Source organism: Artemia sp. Qi Xiang Cuo, chromosome 3 (genome assembly GCF_049724085.1).
Source record: "Artemia sp. Qi Xiang Cuo chromosome 3, ASM4972408v1, whole genome shotgun sequence".
In the NCBI taxonomy this organism is placed as follows: Eukaryota; Metazoa; Arthropoda; class Branchiopoda; order Anostraca; family Artemiidae; genus Artemia; species Artemia sp. Qi Xiang Cuo.
Genome location: NC_142796.1, coordinates 5,924,421 through 5,942,663, shown reverse-complemented (window position 1 = coordinate 5,942,663; position 18,243 = coordinate 5,924,421). Strand labels below are relative to the sequence as shown.

The 18,243-nt window shown below is 36.8% G+C and overlaps 1 protein-coding gene across 2 annotated transcripts in view; it reads right to left on the bottom strand.

Moving 5' to 3' along the window:
- Positions 1 to 18,243, bottom strand: part of BORCS7 (BLOC-1 related complex subunit 7) — a 70,840-nt gene that overhangs the window by 37,015 nt on the left and 15,582 nt on the right. For both annotated transcript variants that reach the window (XM_089108436.1, XM_089108437.1), the window contains exons 2-3: positions 13,364 to 13,503; positions 5,540 to 5,602 (exon numbers count right to left, since the gene is read on the bottom strand). In XM_089108436.1, coding sequence (XP_088964562.1) covers positions 5,540 to 5,602; positions 13,364 to 13,501 — 201 coding nt within the window. In that variant the 5' untranslated portion in view covers positions 13,502 to 13,503. The remainder of the gene's footprint in view (positions 1 to 5,539; positions 5,603 to 13,363; positions 13,504 to 18,243) is intronic.

Below are 18,243 nucleotides of genomic sequence, written 5' to 3'. Positions count from 1 at the left end.
CAATAATAACAATGATGATTGGGCTTGGGATTCGTGTTTGGATTATGCCACCGGCAACTGCCTGTCATCAGTTAAAAAAACAAAGGTTCGACGGTACGAATTGCGTTACATCGAAAGATTTACTAGGGTAAAAAGAAGGCAATAATTTAGTAATAACATTAATGGTGTTAGAAGACTCGATTTTGGTGGAGGTTGATAAATCAATACCGACTATCACTTTGAAAATCAAAAATGTGGACTGGATAAATAGTTGGAAGAAAAAAAAGATTTTGTCCCACCACTTGAACAATTAAAAGAAAGAAAAGTTTGGCGCTTTGTCTTTCATAATGACAAAAGGGAAGGCAAGGCAAAACAAACAGTTTTGTCCCACCACCTGTACAATTAAAAGAGACAAAGATGGCTGCGATTACTTTGTATACCTTGTAAAACCAAATAACTGGACTATATAAATCGGACAAAGCAAAAAAGGTTTTTCTCGAAGAAAAGTTCGGCGATATGTCTTTGATAATGACAAAAGACAAGCCAAGATAAAAGAATAAGTTTTTGTCCCACCACCTCAACAATTTAAGTAGAAACAAAGGTTCGGCGATATGTCTTTCATAATAACAAAAGACAAAACGAGGCAAAAGTTAAAGGTCCAATAAAAAACACGTAATTTTAGAAAGGCACTACTTCCGATTTAAGGTCCATTTGGACGTCATGACATCCAGAAAAGGCTCAAATTGTCTGCGTTTAGAAGATAAGCGACAGTAAGAATCTATATATAGAAGCCTGCCGCGTGCCCCATACCTCTGTTACAAAAAAAAACAAAGGTTCGGCGATACGTATTTCATAATGACGAAAGATAAGCCGAGGCGTAACGACCCAAACAAATTAAAAAGGATGGCTATGAGGATTGGGTTTTGGATTTGACAAGGGTAATGTCATCAATACCTCCTATGCTTTTGAAAGCCAGAAAAATGGACTGCATAAATCGTTGGAAGATATTGAAGTTTTTTTCCCACCATCTGAACAATAAACAAAAGGTTCGGCGATACGTTTTTCATAATGACAAAAGACAAGCCAAGGCAAAAGAAGTAGTTTTTGTCCCACTACCTGAACAATTAAAAGAAACAAAGGTGATCATTATTGCCTTCCATACCTTTGAAAAACAAAAACCTGGACTAGATAAATCGTTGGAAGAAAAAGAAGTTTTTTTCCCACCACCTGAACAATTGAAAGAAACAAAGGTTCGATGATATGTCTTTCAAAATGACAAAAGACAAGCCGAGGCAAAAGTCCAATAAAAAATATGTAATATTACAAAGGCACCACTTTTAATTTAAGGTCTTTTTGGACGTCATGACATCAAGAAAAGGCTCAAATTGTCTGCGTTTAGAAGACAAGCTACAGTGAGAATTTATATATAGAAGCCAGCCGCGTGGTGAGTGCCAGGGCCCGACGGCGAAGCCGCCGGGCTCCCGGTATTACATATATATATATGTATATATACTACTACTACTACTACTAACAACTCACCGCAGCACCAAGCCGCCTGAGGCCAACACAGCTACGCACGATCCACCTCCACCCCAATCTATTCAAAGCCTCCCTTTTTAAACCTGCCCACGAAGTTCCCATTTCCTTTAAATCTTTCTTTATGGCGTCCTCCCACTCCAGACGGGGACGACCTGCTTTCCGTTTAGCCCTAGATGGTTGGCCGAAAAGAACAACCTTCGGCAATCCGTCATCCTTCATCCGCACAACGTGCCCTAACCACCACAACCTTTCTTTCATTATAGCCCTAGAGAGCGGTATCGAACCACATTTTTTGAATAACCTATTATTTAACATACTGTTAGTCAACCAGATACACGTAACCACCTTTAAGTATTTTCGTTGAAAAACCTATAGCAAATATTCGTCTGCTTTTCGAAGCACCCATGCTTCAGAGCCATATTTGACCACTTTCATCACTGCAGCTTCTAATATTCTAATCTTGGTTTGCAGACTTATCTTCCTATTCTTCCATGACTTTTTTTTAACTGTGAAAAAACACCCTGAGCTTTGGCTGTTCTATTTTTAATATCTTCACTGCTCCCACCATCTTTACTAATAATACTACCAAGATAAGTGAAGCTGCCCACCTGATCAATCTTTTCATTACCCAACGTCACCTTTTCATCTTCGCTTATGCCTAGCCTTAGTGACTTAGTCTTCCTAACATTAATCTTAAAACCAATTCTAGCACCCTGAACTCGCAAAAACTCTAAAACTTCATTCATTTTGCTCATACTTTCATCTAGGATGCTTAAATCATCAGCATAATCCAGGTCCAGGAGACTTTTTCCTCCCCATTTGATTCCGTGGTCTCCCATTGCCTTTCCTGTGCTCCTTAAAACAAAGTCCATCAAAATAATCCATATAAAGGGGGATAGAACACAGCCCTGCTTAACTCCTGATTTAATACAAAACCAGCTGCTAACCTCATTTCCTACCTTAACCGCAGCAGTATTATTCTCGTACATAGCACTAATCACTTTAATGTACATGTAATCACTTTAATATATATATATATATATATATATATATATATATATATATATATATATATATATATATATATATATATATATATACATATATATTTATTTTTTCAATGGTTCTGGATGTGGGGACAACCTGGTGGCCGTGTAAATAGCTTTTCAATGGTTCTTAGACTTTTTGCTTGATAACATTTTGGCCCAGCTCGGGCTAAAATAATTGAATGTGGCAATTTGCTTTAGCGGTACCTATTTTGTAAGTTTTATTTTGCACTATTCTGTAACATTTTGAGATTTTAAACCACACCCCCTAAAACAAAAAAAATATTCGGAGGAATGCACTTTTCTTATTTTTTTCCAAAACCCAAATGTCACAGTAAAATCTTAATTCTTAAGGAAAAGAACGAAATAAATGTAAATTCCCCTATAACTATGATAACGATAAAAAAAAAAAAAAAAAAAAAAAAAAAAAAAAAAAAAAAAAACCTGTCAGTTATCGTAGTCGAAATGTGAAAGATGGGGTTTTAATGAAATATAAATAAAACTATACACTGGTAAGCTTAACAACAAAGATTGGGTTATATTTTATATTTTAAGGAAAAGTATACTCAGTCTTATCATGTTATGTGAATGATGGGTGTTCAATAAATAAAAGAATACACCAATTGTTTATATAGGTGGCGCATTTAAGCTGCAACCTGCTTAAGTGCGGACCACGGCCAATAGTAGCTAAAATATGATAAACCGGGTTTCAAAAATCCTGTTTAAAAAAAAGCAATATATTTTTAGTTTTTAATCTTAACAACAAAGATTAGGTGAGGTTGCAGGTTTTGGAGCGAATTATTACACCATTAGCTTCTATAGATGGTGCATTTTAGTTGCATCTTGCTTAAGTGTGAACCACGGCCAATAGTAGCCAAAATATGATAAACCGGGTTTGAAAAATCATGTTTAAAAAAAAGGAATATATTTTTAGTTTTCAATCTTAACAACAAAGATTAGGTGAGGTTGGAGGTTTTGGAGCGAAATATTACAGCATTAGCTTGTATAGATGGTGCATTTTAGTTGCAACCTGCTTAAGTGTGAACCACGGCCAATAGTAGCCAAAATACGATAAACCGGGTTTGAAAGATCATGTTTAAAAAAAGGAATATATTTTCAGTTTTTAATCTTAACAACAAAGATTAGGTGAGGTTGCAGGTTTTGGGGCGAATTATTACACCATTAGCTTGTATAGATGGTGCATTTTAGTTGCATCCTACTTAAGTGTGAACCACGGCCAATAGTAGCCAAAATATGATAAACCGGGTTTGAAAAATCATGTTTAAAAAAAAGGAATATATTTTTAGTTTTTAATCGTAACAACAAAGATTAGGTGAGGTTGCAGGTTTTGGGGCGAATTATTACACCATTAGCTTGTATAGATTGTGCATTTTAGTTGCATCCTGCTTAAGTGTGAACCACGGCCAATAGTAGCCAAAATATGATAAACCGGGTTTGAAAAATCATGTTTAAAAAAAAGTAATATATTTTTCAACAACACAGATTAGGTGAGGTTGCAGGTTTTGGAGCGAAATATTACAGCATTAGCTTGTATAGATGGTGCATTTTAGTTGCATCCTGCTTAAGTGTGAACTACGGCCAATAGTAGACAAAGTATGATAAACCCAGTTTGAAAAATCATGTTTAAAAAACAGTAATATATTTTTCAACAACACAGATTAGGTGAGGTTGCAGGTTTTGGAGCGAAATATTACAGCATTAGCTTGTATAGATGGTGCATTTTAGTTGCATCCTGCTTAAGTGTGAACCACGGCCAATAGTAACCAAAATATGATAAACCGGGTTTGAAAAATCATGTTTAAAAAAAAGTAATATATTTTTTCAACACAGATTAGGTGAGGTTGCAGGTTTTGGAGCGAAATATTACAGCATTAGCTTGTATAGATGGTGCATTTTAGTTGCATTCTGTTTAAGTGTGAACCACGGCCAATAGTAGCCAAAATATGATAAACCGTGTTTCAAAAATCCTGTTTAAAAAAAGATAATATATTTTTAGTTTTTAATCTTAACAACAAAGATTGGATGAGGTTGCAGGTTTTGGGGCAAATTAATACAGCATTAGCTTGGTTAGATGGTGCATTTTAGTTGCAACAGAGTAAAGAGGGAACCACGCCCCATAGTAGGCAAAACCTGGAAAACGGGGTTTTAAAGGTCATGTATAAGTAAAAACTAAATACCGCCAACCTTAACAACAAAGATAGTGAGGTTTCTGGTTTTGGGGCAAAGTAATACAGAATTAGCTTAGATAAATAGTGTGTTTTAGCTGCAACCTCATAAAGCGCGAACCACGTCGCATAGCAGCCGAAACATTGAAAATGGGGTTTTTAAAGATCATATATAACCTAAAAAAAAAAATACTACTAACCTTACAAAAAAGATTGGGCTATGTGGCATACTTTGGGGCAGAGTAATACAGCATTAACTTATATAGATGATGCATTCTAGCTGCAACCTAGTGAAAAGCAAACCACGTGATTAAGGGCAGATGGTTGCATGAAAGTACCTCTTCATTAAATTTCTTTTGTTAAAAAAAACTTCTCTATTAAAAAGATAATTAATCTGATTATCTGGAAAGAAGTACAGTAGCCAAGATGTTTTTTTTATTGTTTTTACCTGTTTAACTTGATATTTGTTTTTTCCTGTTTGTTTTTTTTTCGACCTCGAAATCGGATAGATATTTTGTTAAATAAACATCTTGTCTTACCTCTTAATTACAATGAAATCATAATCTTCAATTAAAATACGAGAAGCTTCAGGAGCACCCCCTTAAAACTGACCACCTTAATCCTTTCACAATGGGGATAAGGGACCCATTGGCTCGGTTCTCGGTTGACTCGGTGGCTTGGTTGACTAGAGCTATCGTTCTCCATAAAACCGGGAGACACTCTCGTCTATACCACCAAGGACTACTGATAGTAAGGTTTTTAGTTGGAAGAAATAAGTAGAATACATACCAGTTCAGATGTCTCCATTATCATCTCTAGCTGAGAAAACACTTTGCAAGACGAGTTTATGACCTAAAAATCAAATATTCTATAAACATGTTTGTTTTATAAAATAAAAATTCATAAGCTCAGTCTTCTAAAGATTTTTAGCTTTTTTAGAAAACTTCCAAGCTTCTAGCAGCCCAAGTAAAATTTTGGAATACAGATCGAACTAATTGATGAGTCAATTAAAACAATTGAAGCAAATGAACAAAATGATATGTGAACAAATAAAACAAGCACATGTACAAAAAAAACTAAAGGAACCAAGTAATTGAATCAACTGAGATGCTGGAATATACATTGAACAAACTGATTAACCAAATAAACTAACTGAACTACTAAATAAACCAAACGATACATGAACCCTAATGAATGACCCTAAGAATAGGCAGGGTATTAAAGGTTGGAGCTGTTCCAGTGCTGCTAGAAGGTTTAGGCTCTCTGCTACATCGTCCTGCTTGCGTGAAATAATAGTTGCGTCAGGTTGAACCTTTCAAGAGCTTGCCTAACCAAAACCTTGACTGCGAACAGCACTGCAGGGCAACTCTGAGGTGTGGCGGCCCTCGAGGAAATTACAACCTAGCAAACGACACAGCATTTGTACTGGATTCTGATTAACAGATAATTCTTCTCGGTTTGTTTGTTATGGTGCAAAACCTCTTCCTAGCCAAGTATCTATTATGGTTTGCCTCCTCATAGTAGCATAATATTTATAAGCATGAATATATAATGAGTCAGAGGTAGTAGGCTTGAGACTATCTGTGCAGGATTTCGACTCTTGTTGATAGAACAGCATCGCCAAGTGTACGAAATCATGTTGTGACCAAAATGGGGCAAGGATTGCACAAAGTCTCAATTCCTACTAGATGTCCCAGGGACTTCTTGCTGTCAGGCTTAAGCGCTTCGTGTAGACTTTAGAAGATGTGTTAGCCCCGTCCTGACTGGTTCTGGGACCATTGCTTTTTCTGACACCATAATGATTTAAAGGATTTAAAGAATATGAAAATTGCAACTCGGAATGTTACAAAGTTAAAAAACAACTATCGTATCGACGTTCTCACGTCAGACACTTCTGATGAACAAATAGACAAGATCCCAGGCAAAAATATGGCACTTTTATTAGGGGATTTTAATGCCAAGGTCGGTAGAAATTGGAAAGAGATGGTATCCTAGCCTAGATAAGTTTGGTAGATAGATTGATATTTATTTCAAGAAATTACTATCACAAGCCCCGAAGGGCCGAATTCGAATTTCGAAGTCCATAAAAAACAAATAAACAAGAAAATCACAACAAAAGCACAACAACAACAACATTGGCAAACAATGCCAAAAAAATAAAATAAATAAAAATCGGAATGCTATATGATTCCTTTGTCAGTTATATTAAAAACTGCAAAATGGCAAATAGTTAAAAAAATAAAAACTGATAAAACCGAAAAAAAAAAAAAATAATATATACATTAACAAATGTTTAAAAAACAACATAAAAAGTGGATAGGGAACAAAAAAAAAGAAAAGAAAAAAAAAGGAAATAAGAAAAACGAGCTGTTTCTTTTATCATGTAAGAGATAAGATAAAATTTACGTACAAATTAACAACTATTTATTATATGAGTAAAAAAAGGGATAAAATATTTCTTATACCGCAAGGTAGTACAAAGAATGGGAGATAAGGTGGGGATAGGCTGGGACACAGTTCGTGGAGGACGATTTCTATCAGGTACGTGGCATTCAGGGAAAAGAAAGGTTCGCAGTACAGGGGTTCAAAAGTGCCAACTTACCAAAACGGAGGCACAAATTATTTCTTCTTCTCTCGAGGGTCTCTAGTTTTGAAATATTTAACAAAAGCAAATATGGTACCTTGCCCTCTTTAAAAATAATTCTTAGAGCTCTCTTTTGGACATTTTCAATCTTTTGTGTTGCTTCATTTGAGAGGAGAGGGTGCCACACAGGAGAAGCATACTCTAATATGGGACGCAAAAAAGAAATGTATACTTGTAGTAAATATGATTGGGGGCAACTAAATTTATTTAAAAGTTTAAGGAGGGAAAGCGAAGAGTTGGCTTGTCGTGGGATATCATTTATATGGGCATCCCATTTCAAATTCGAAGAAATTGTAACACCAAGGAGCTTAAGAGATGTGACCGGTTTCAGGAGGAATAGGAGCAAGAAAAAGGGGAGGGGATTTGAGGAAACTTACTGAGACTATTGTGGATTTAGAAGGGTTAACTGTCATGTCAAGGAAAGATGCCTCACAGGCAATATCTTGGAGTATGCCCATTGGGTTGCTAAAAATGTTTTTATGACATATCTCTAAAACTGTCAAGTCATCGACAAATTTCCATCTATTGTCGTAAAGGGTTGAAAGGTTATTAATCATAAGTGAAAAAAGGAGAGGGTCTAGAATAGTCCCCTGAGGAATGTCATTAAATTTGGGGAGATGATCTGAGAAACAATTTAGATATTTAACTGCTTGAGATCTATTAAAGAGAAAAGAGGCAACGAGCTTAACAAGGAAAGTTTCAATGTGGAATTCATTTATGAGTTTATCTATGAGCAAATTGTTGTTAATCAAATCGAAAGCTTTTTGAAGATCAATAGAAATCTGATTAAGCCAAGTGTTAGGTTTTTCAAGTAATTTACCCATGGTATCAACAAGATGGATCAGGTAATGAGAAGTTGACGTGGATTTGAGATTACCAAACTGTCTAAGATCAATGAGGGGGAGAATTTTTATCTTAAGCCAGTCTGACTTTCATACAATTTTGAAAAAATTGAGGTGAGGGTAATAGGAAGAATGCCATCAAAACCAGGCTTCCCATTTTTCTTTTTGATTGGGGTCATAAAGCCTTGTTTCCAATACTGAGGGACCTGTCCAGATTTGGTAATTTCATTAAACAGGGTGGATAGTGGTTTTGAGAGGTAATCACTGAAAGCTTTAATCAGAGGAACAGGAATATCTAAAGGGCAAATGCTTGATCGTTTTAGTTTTTCAATTTTTTTACAACATCAAGTGGAGAAATATGTGGGAATGAAAAAGGATTAGGAACATCTGGAAATGCATAAGATAGTGATGGGAGAATCTGGACAATAGAAGCCAGAAACTTATTGAGGTCATTAGCTGTGGTCTTTGGAGGTTCATTTATATTAAAATTTAGTTGTTCTTGACTCTTGCCGGTAAGTTTTTTAATTTCAGAGTACCAATTCTTTGGTTTATCATGGCACAAGTTGTTAATTTTATTTTTATAGTAGGCTCCGGCAGCTTTTCTAATTTTACTTTTTAATTCCGTTCTTAATTTATTTGCTTCAGCTAAATTACCCCTGTTAAATAAGCTTATTTTCGTGCGGATTAAAATTTTTATGTGATTATTTATGTAAGGTTTATCACTGGAGCATTTTCTGATTTTTTTTCCTGGGAAACATAATGAGTAGGAATCAATTAGTTTTTCTGAAAAATCAAAATTTTATCATAAAGGTTATTAGAATTATACAAGGTCTGACCAACTTTCACTGGTCAGCCATGATCCAAAAGAAAAAGGCCTGTGTCACTGAGGGGACGGCAAACCCCAATGGAGGTAGTAAAAGAATGTTCAATGGCTGAAGAGGGGGAAAAAAGAAGACAATAGTGGTACCTTTTGTTGTAGATATTTTAACCAGTTGTTTAATATTAAGAGAGGTAAAGATGGAGTCCATCCTCGATCATTCGCATCGCCAAGTAAGCAAATACCAGCGTTCGGATACTTTGATAACACAAAGTCAGAACTTATAAGAAATTGTTGTACAAATTTGCGTTTCTGGTCAATACTTTGGTTAGGGGAATGATAAAAGACGGCGGTTAGAATTAAATTGAAAGGGCGGGGAAATACTTTCGCTCTAAGGCTCAGCCATAGGATTTCATCATAATCTGATAAGTTGGGGATGGGGATGAGTTTAGGTTGGAGGTTATCTCGGACAAAAAATAATATACCACCCCCTTTTTTCCCGAGAGGGTGATCGGGAGGGCGAAGTTATATAAACTGAGTATAATTGCTGATTTTTAGGAAATCTGGGTTCTGGGACTGAACCTCTGTCACAGCAATAATATTAATTTTATGAATTTCAGACAATACCCTCGAGTTCGGTAATTGTATCAAAATTCAGGCTCTCAGCATTGGTAAGTAGGAAAGTTGGAAATTTATACCGATTTGGGTATTGGGATTTTTTTTCAAATCGGGATGGAGTTACTTAGGGTTGAAGTTTATGAGAAGGATGATGTGGATAAGGGGATGGCTTTGAGGTACAATTAAAAGGCGGGAATGGACTGGGCATGAGAGAAAAGGAGGACAGCGGACAAATTATGGGTATATTAATAGGTTGGCATGGAACTACGGTGAATTTGTCTCACTATTTGAAGTTTTAGAAACTCTGCATGGAGGTGTTACCTGTGGATCGTTCTGCCTGCTATCTGAAAATTTCAAAAATGGTTACGCCAGGGCATGGTGGGAAGAGGGGAGGAAAACTGAAAGGGGATACTAAAGTAGGGGTATTCAAGGATGGGGGGCTTTGGGGATTGAAAGCTTGGTAGAGATTTGAAACTATTTTTGTCAGATATTCGCAAGGCTGTCGCTGACACCGGCAAGCGCAAACATCAAGGAGCGATAATGGCGCGCTCGTTGGCGCATACCCTCTTATTTTCCGAAAGTCAGGAGTGACATGAGCGAAAGCGCATTCTCTGTAAGTACAAGTTAAAACACTACACAAATTTATGTGGTCAAAACTACTATCATTTTTGTTGCAACATTTGGATCTAAAATTTAAGCATATATGTAAAAACCGACACTTTTTCTTCCGTCTACAAAAGAAAACAGTAACGGTTACAGACTACTGCAAATTTGTAGGTATAGCAATCGCGTTATAACAATTACAGCATTTGGTCATAAAACGGTCCATACGTTAACATGGTATTCACATGATGGTAAGATGGCTAGCTTTATTGATTATGTTATTGTAAACCGAAGACTGGTAGCATCGATACAAGATACTAGGCTATATAGGAATGTCTTCATCTGCCAAACGTGTCCTAGCCATCTCAAATTTTCTCTCGTTAAAGTCCTTGAGAGCGGAATAGAACCACATTCTTCGTACAACTTACTGTTTGAAACAAGGTCAGTCACACGGTTAGAGAAATCCGTAGACATGTCCTCTGGAAAAAAATCTAGTAAATCCTCCTCTGTCTTTCGGAGCAAACCTTTCAGAACCATACTTGGACCCTGTCATCACTGTAGCTTCCAACATTTTAATCTTAGTGCGTCGATTTCAGGATAATTAAAAGCAAAATATGTTGAACTTTGCACCAATTAATACAAGACAGATAAACAAAAAAAAATCCACAAAAAATAAGAAAGCAATGTTATTACCAAAAGAAAAAGTTATATAATTGCATTCCTAAAAATGATTTTTTTTTTAACATATTGCATTTCCTAAAATTCTCTTACCTATATCAAACTGGAACAGAACGAACTTGTGTTTATAATTCTCCTCTCTTGATTCTTACTATTGTTGAGTTTTTCTCTGATTATTTTATTTTATTATCTGTGATTTTTATATTCTTGACACACCATAATCAATATTAAATTTAATAATAGCCCTAGTTAGAGTGCAAAATTTTATAGTAGATCTTTTTAAGTCAAATTTTTTCTGAATATATTAGCTTAAACAGAAGGGCTAAAAAGAAAAATAAAGATAACACATGTTCATTTTAGTAGCTTCAGTACTTAATGGATGTTTATTTGTACAACATTTATAAAATTAGCCCAATTAGATACGAAGTAGGCAAAAATTAGCCCAATCAAAAGTGGCAAAATTAACCTAATCTAGTCCAGTTGAACTAAACCTTCTCACACATGGCTCGAATAATCATAAAAAAAACTAGGCAGCAATAACGGTGTGCAACCTTTCTCCCACGACTGTTAATCAGAAGTCCCAGAAGCAGCATTTGCTTGAATTTCAATCCCAACAAAACAGTTCTCCTCGGCTTGCTTTTCCACGTTTTTGGCCAAAAAGTTGGGCAATTGCCAATAGGGATCAGTAGCGTCATCTTTAACTTTGTTGACAGATGAACCAGGGAAGTCTGAGATTTCGTCACATATAACAATATAATAATTTTTGTTGTCTCTTTTGCTCTTCATTTCATGCTCATCAAACAGTTCGTGGTAACGGACTGTAAGTAAGGAGCGACTAGGCCCAATAGCAACCGAAACTCTAAAAAACGGAATTTTGATAAAAATAGATACATCAAAAGAATTAGATTTTTTTTAGAAAATTGGGAGAGGGCTCATTCAAAGGGAGATTAAAAGTTCTAATGTCCTCTTTAAGTAACCAAAAAGATTGGAGGGCAATTAGTCCCCCTCCCCCGTACTTTTTTCCTCCAAAGACATCCGAAAACATTTTGAGAGTAGCCCTTTTGTTCAGAATAGTTGAAAAGTCCAAAACCTATGCTCTGGGGATGACATGACCCATAGAGCCCCTGGAGAAAGAGCTATAAGTTATAAAATTTAGTCATTGTTTAGATATAGTATTTGTTACTTGGAAACATAGCCTACAGACATTTTTCGGGGAGGGGGGAAGGTTTTCCAAGGGAAGAATTTTCAGTGGGGAAAGAATTTTTCGGGGGAAACATTAACAAAATTCATTTACAAAATTCTATTTATTTGTCTTACGTTCTCTATGTCAACTCAATTTTACATGGGCAGATGTTCCAGGGGAAGTGTCGGGGGGGGGGGGGAGATTTCTGGCATGATTTGAAAAACGGTTGTAAATTAAATAAAAAGCAGGTCTTTTTTGATATGAAAGTAAGGGGATTCATTCGGGCAAAATTGTCCCCAGGAGATTTTCTGATGATAATTATCAGGATTGGATTATCTGGGGGAATTTTCCAGTGGGGGATTTTATGCGAGAGAAATTTTTTATGGAACAATCTTTCATGGGGGGAACTGTCACAGGGGAAGGCGGATTTCCGTCATTATTTGAAAAATTACAAAAATTTCAACTAAAAGTAAGGAGCAACATTAAAACTTAAGACGAACAGAAATTATTCCGTATATGAGAGGGGGGGGGCTGCACTTTCCAGCTTATGCTGAAGATTTTAATGTAGAAAAGTTAAAGTTAAAAAAAAATTCTTATTCCAATTAAACGGCCCTTGTGTTTCAGGAGTCGTTCTTAAAGGATTGGGCCAAAAAGTCCAACTTTAGCATAAAGAGTGAAGGTTGAGGAAGGGGCTGCCCCCAACATATAGGGAATAATTTTTAGTCGTGTTAGCTTCAATGTTACTCCTTACTTTTAGTTGAGAAAAATGGTTTTTAAAAAAAACTTAATCTTAGCAAGAGAAGAGGGTTTCCCCTCCCTGAGCGTAGATATGAGTCAAGTCTTACCAAAGTTACGGGATTTTATTGTTCTTTTTTATGACAAAAACGTACAAAACGAACTATAGCTCATATATTACGATTATCCTAGCCCACAACCTATTTAGGGCTGAATGACCTGAAAAATCGAAATTGCAAACTCTGTCAAGTGAAATAGTCAACTTAGTCAAGTAAGCGTTTAGCTTAAAAAAAAGAGCACAGCTACGGGGGAAGGAGGCGTCAAAAGCAGAAAACAGTAAATTATTTGGCCATTGTTTCTTAAGGTTTCTAGAGAGTGTGAGTGGGGGCCTTTCGGACAAATTTTGGCAGTTCAGGCATGATCCCCAACGTCCAAATACGATGCATGTGCCATGTATTGTCTAGTAAGAGCGGAAGGGCAGTACAATGTTTACCTCAGATGTTCTGCTTCCTCTTGATATTTGCCGGATAGTCATCTGTAAGGCAATCAAATTTCCTTGAACTCTGTCACATAGTTTTCTTTTGGAGTCGCTAAACAAGTTTTTGGCGCTTGTCTTTGATGCCGAAGTCATTCCTACAATGGGAATAAGTACGAAAAAGATAAAACTAAACACACAAAAAAAGCACAAGAGAAATATTCAGTTAATGTAAAGCAAGAAAGAAGAAGATAGAGTCGCAAAATAAATGATGATGAAATCATGCATAAACCAGCAAGGGCATAAAAAATACGTAAAGAGAATCACCATTTGACACTAATATGGGAATGGTAACTATTATCCATGTTAAAAGGAAAAGCGAAAAGTAATGACGAAAACAAATTTATAGGATTTCCAGGAAAACAAAACTTAAAAACACTTGAAAACAGCGGCAGATCAAAACAAAAATTAACTATTCAAATCCCGTCCTCAAAAATTCTTAACCAAAGATTTTCAGCCGCCCCCCAACCCTTGAAAATTTTTCCCTATGCATCACTATGCGTCTCCTTTTTCCTTTTTTTTCTAGGACAAGCAGGACTAGAACATCATAGAGTTACAAAATAAATGATGTTGGAGCCATGCAGAAACCAACAATAACATAACAAAAGACGTAGGAGAATCACCATTTGGTGCTAGCTCGGGAATTGTAACAATCATCGATCTTAAAATTAAGAGTAAAAAGTATTGAAGAGAACAAAGTTATGGGAATTTTGAAAAAAAAACTTGAAAACCCTCAAAAATTGTGGGGGGTCGAAATAGAAAGTGTACCATTGATAATTACCACGTCTGAAAGTCCTTCAATGGAGGTTTTCAGCTCCTCCCCTTCCTACAGCGCACGCTTATGCAATACTTCTGAGCTTTTTGTATTCTACAGAGGTTTCTTGGCTGGTTCCTGCTGATTTCTTCTTGGATGTTTATGTAGCATTTGACTCTAAGCTACAGTTTTCTTTTGTGAAAGTTGTTCCATTTGAAATAATCAAATTGCTCTTAAGTCTTATTTATATGATAGGATTATATTTGTTAATCTCTTTTCTGTTTAATAAAAAAGTTTGGCTATTTTGTCCATCATGGATCAATTCTAGGGCCATATTTGTAAATGCAGGTGGCCTTCTATTTTTCGAACATATTTAGTTCCTAAAATTTGTTCGAATATCAGAATGTTCGAAAGTAGAGAAAAATAAAATCATGCCGGGGCTTGTTCGAATATCAGAATGTTCGAAAGTAGAGAGAGATAAAATTATGCCGGGGCAAAAATACTAAATCTGCCATCATCCTCCATTGAGACTTCAGTGTCCATCATAGCATATCGGTTTGTAGTAAGAATACTGATAGGAAGGGACAAGACCTATATGAACTATCTCTTTTGTATGGGCTTGAAAAACTTCTTGAATTTTATACCTACCATGGCCCAAACAGAACATCTCGTCACCATCACCCAGACACCTTCAAGGTTGACACTCAGGCCTTCACAAGCAACCACATCATCGCCATTGCACTTGGAAATCTCCGTGTTCCTCCTCCGGTAAAGTACTATCAACTAATTTAGCAAAATAAAAGAGGAGATTGGGATAGCCTATAAAAGCCTATAAACTCGCTTTTCAGCAACAGAGAGCATTGAAGACCTTGAGAAAGCTGCATCAAAGTACCAGCAGGCTGTAGTCAAATCTATCACAAACTATACTCTGTCAAAGAAGATCCAGGTGTCTGGCAAGGATAAACCTTGGTTCAATGCCCAAGACAAAAGGCTATCCGAACAAAGCAAAATACACGATGCTACTGACAAGGAGCAAGAAGGACAGACTTGATTTCATTAGAGCATGTAAAGAAGCAGCTTACGTGATTCACCAATCATAGGTTCAGTGTGGGGAGAAATTCACAACCAATGTTCAACAGGCTTCTTTCAAAGAGCTGGCGAAGAATTGTTCAGGAGGCTTTATCATCGCCTAAGGCAACTTCAATTCCTATTCTAAAAATTTATGCCATGTTTATCATGCAAGATCCACAGGCATAGACCAAAACTCTCGCTAAGGCGTCTCCTGAATCCTTGAATCTGTATGACGATGGAAAAGCTGTTCCCCATTTCGCCGATTGATCAAATGTCGAATGTCGAATGCATGTCGAATGTCGTCTTGAAGTCCAGTATTGGCAAATTAGCTGGACCTTTATCATTACTTTTTTGGCGGTGTTTTAGCTAAGGAGGATCACCAGGAGACGCAGCTCACGCGATTGACCAATCACAGGTTCAGTATGGGGAGGAATTCAGAACCGAGCTTCAACAGGCTTCTTTAAAGAGCTGATTGAGAATTGTTCAAGAGACTTTGCCATCGTTTAAGGCAAATTTAATTCGTTCCCTAAAAATTAATACCTGTTTATCTTGCAAGATCCAAAGGCAAAGACCGAAACTCTCGCTAAGGCATCTCCCAAATCCTTGAACCTGTATGACGATGGTATAGCTGTTCCCCATTTCCCTGATTGAACAAATGTCCTTGATCGTGTGAGCTATCCCACTCCTAAAGCCCTTTGTAATCTGCAACATCTTGACGTGACCAAATCCACGGGTCCTGACAGCATGTATAATGTCGTCTTGAAGTACAGCACTGCCAAATTAGCTGGACTTTTATCATTACTTTTTTGGCGGTGTTTTAGCTCAGAAATCCAGCCATGTCACTACTATGCCTAAACCAGGTGGCGATCAAACGAGCATAGACTAATAGGCCTTTTAGCCTCCTCTCCTGCACTCCCGCCAGCTTCAAGAGCTGGCGGAGAATTGTTCAGGAGGCCTTATCATCGCCTAAGGCAACTTCAATTCCTACCCTAAAAATTTATGCCAGGTGTATCATGCAAGATCCACAGGCATAGACCAAAACTCTCGCTAAGGCGTCTCCTGAATCCTTGAATCTGTATGACGATGGAAAAGCTGTTTCCCATTTTGCCGATTGATCAAATGTCTTTGATCATGTTTCATCCTTGAACCTGTATGACGATGGTATAGCTGTTCCCCATTTCCCTGATTGAACAAATATCCTTGATTGTGTGAGCTATCCCACTCCTAAAGCCCTTTGTAATCTGCAACATCTTGATGTGACCAAACACACGGGTCCTGACAGCAGGTATATGTCGTCTTGAAGTACAGCATTGCCAAATTAACTGGACCTTCATCATTACTTTTTTGGCGGTGTTTTAGCTCAAAAGCCTTTTATGTACAAATGGAAATCCACCCATGTCACTACTGTACCTAAACCAGTTGGCTATCAAACGAGCATAGACATATAGGCCTTTTAGCCTCCTCTCCTGCACTTCGAAAGCTTCCCAAAACGTTTCCAAACATATTCTTTATCAGAATATGGAATCACATGACCTTTTAGGCAACCAGCAATATGGATTCTGCCGGAAATTTTCAACACTTGACTGACTGGCCCAGCATGGGATTCGATGAACTTTTAGCAAAAGGACACTTTATCAGGCTATTGTAATTCAACATCGCTAAAGTTTTAAATACAGCATGGCACCAAGGCCTAAAAGAGAACTCTACACTTATAGTGTCCGTGGACGTCTATTAAAAGAGATTAAGGGTTTTCTTTCTTATCATTAACTGCGGTTTTTCTTGACAGGTTCACTTTTTGTGAATATCCAGTAAAGGTAGGTATAACCCAGGGTAGTACCTTGGGACCAGTGCTTTTCTTATCTGCATCAATGACATAGGTGACAATCTTGCAACCCACGACAAACATAGTCATCCCAAAAACAAGAAGACCCAACACAAGCCTCCTTATTCCTACAGATGGACAGAACTTTTGAAAATTGGTCTAATGCACAAATGATAAAATTCAATGCATACAAAACAAAGGCGCTGCTGAACTCCAAATCAAAAGTACAATGCATACACAACCGTTTCATCTTCACAAAAAAAGAGGCTATGAAGAGAGTCGCTGAGCTGTGTCTCCTAGGAATCCTCTTCTCCGAAGACCTCTCTTGGAAAACTCACCTCGATTGGGTGAGAACCTTCTATGCAAGAAAGCTGGGGATCCATCTTTACTGCAAAAAACCTTCTGCCGTCCAGTTTGACCATTCCACTTTACAAGCCTTGCATCAGACCATCCCCAAATATGGCTTCCTGCTGTATACTAATGCTCCAAAAACAGTGATGAGACAACTTCAAGAGATACAAAATAGGGCTAAAAGCACTTGGCCCATGACTCTCTCAAGTGTTTCAGTGAGAAGTTTGGTGTAGTGTTGCTGATTGTTTTCTACAAGTATATAAATTCACCAACTTCTCTAGAGCTTTCTTGCATTCTGCCCTTCATTGTCTAACCAACAAGAAAGGCACAAAGGCAAACAGCTTTATCCTACTACCATAAGGTTGACATACCGAGAACACAGAACAGCTTCATTCTATGTTGCACTTCAATATGGAACAATCTTCCTAGTGACATTTTCCCTAAAAGTTTTGCTGTCGACTCCTTCAAAGGAAAGTTCAACAGTCATTTTAAATCTTGTGATGGAGCGATATAAAATACTAGCGTCAAAACAGAAACTTAAAAGTACCTGGTACAAAACAAATTTAGGATAAAAAAAAGCAAAACGAAAAACTGTATTAAAAGAATTATTTAATAATAAGCAGGCTACACATAATCAAGCTAACAAAGTGTCTTTTAGTGATTTCATGCATGTCATTTAAATATACATTAGGACTTTGTTGACTTTGATCCTGCTTTTGATCTCTTAGTCTTAGAAATTTTAAGATTTTGGGCGTTCTGTTATCATGGAGCAGTTAGGTAACAGTTAAAATCTCCAACTATTAGACAAAGGTCTTTTTTTTTTCTTCTTCTTTTTTTTAA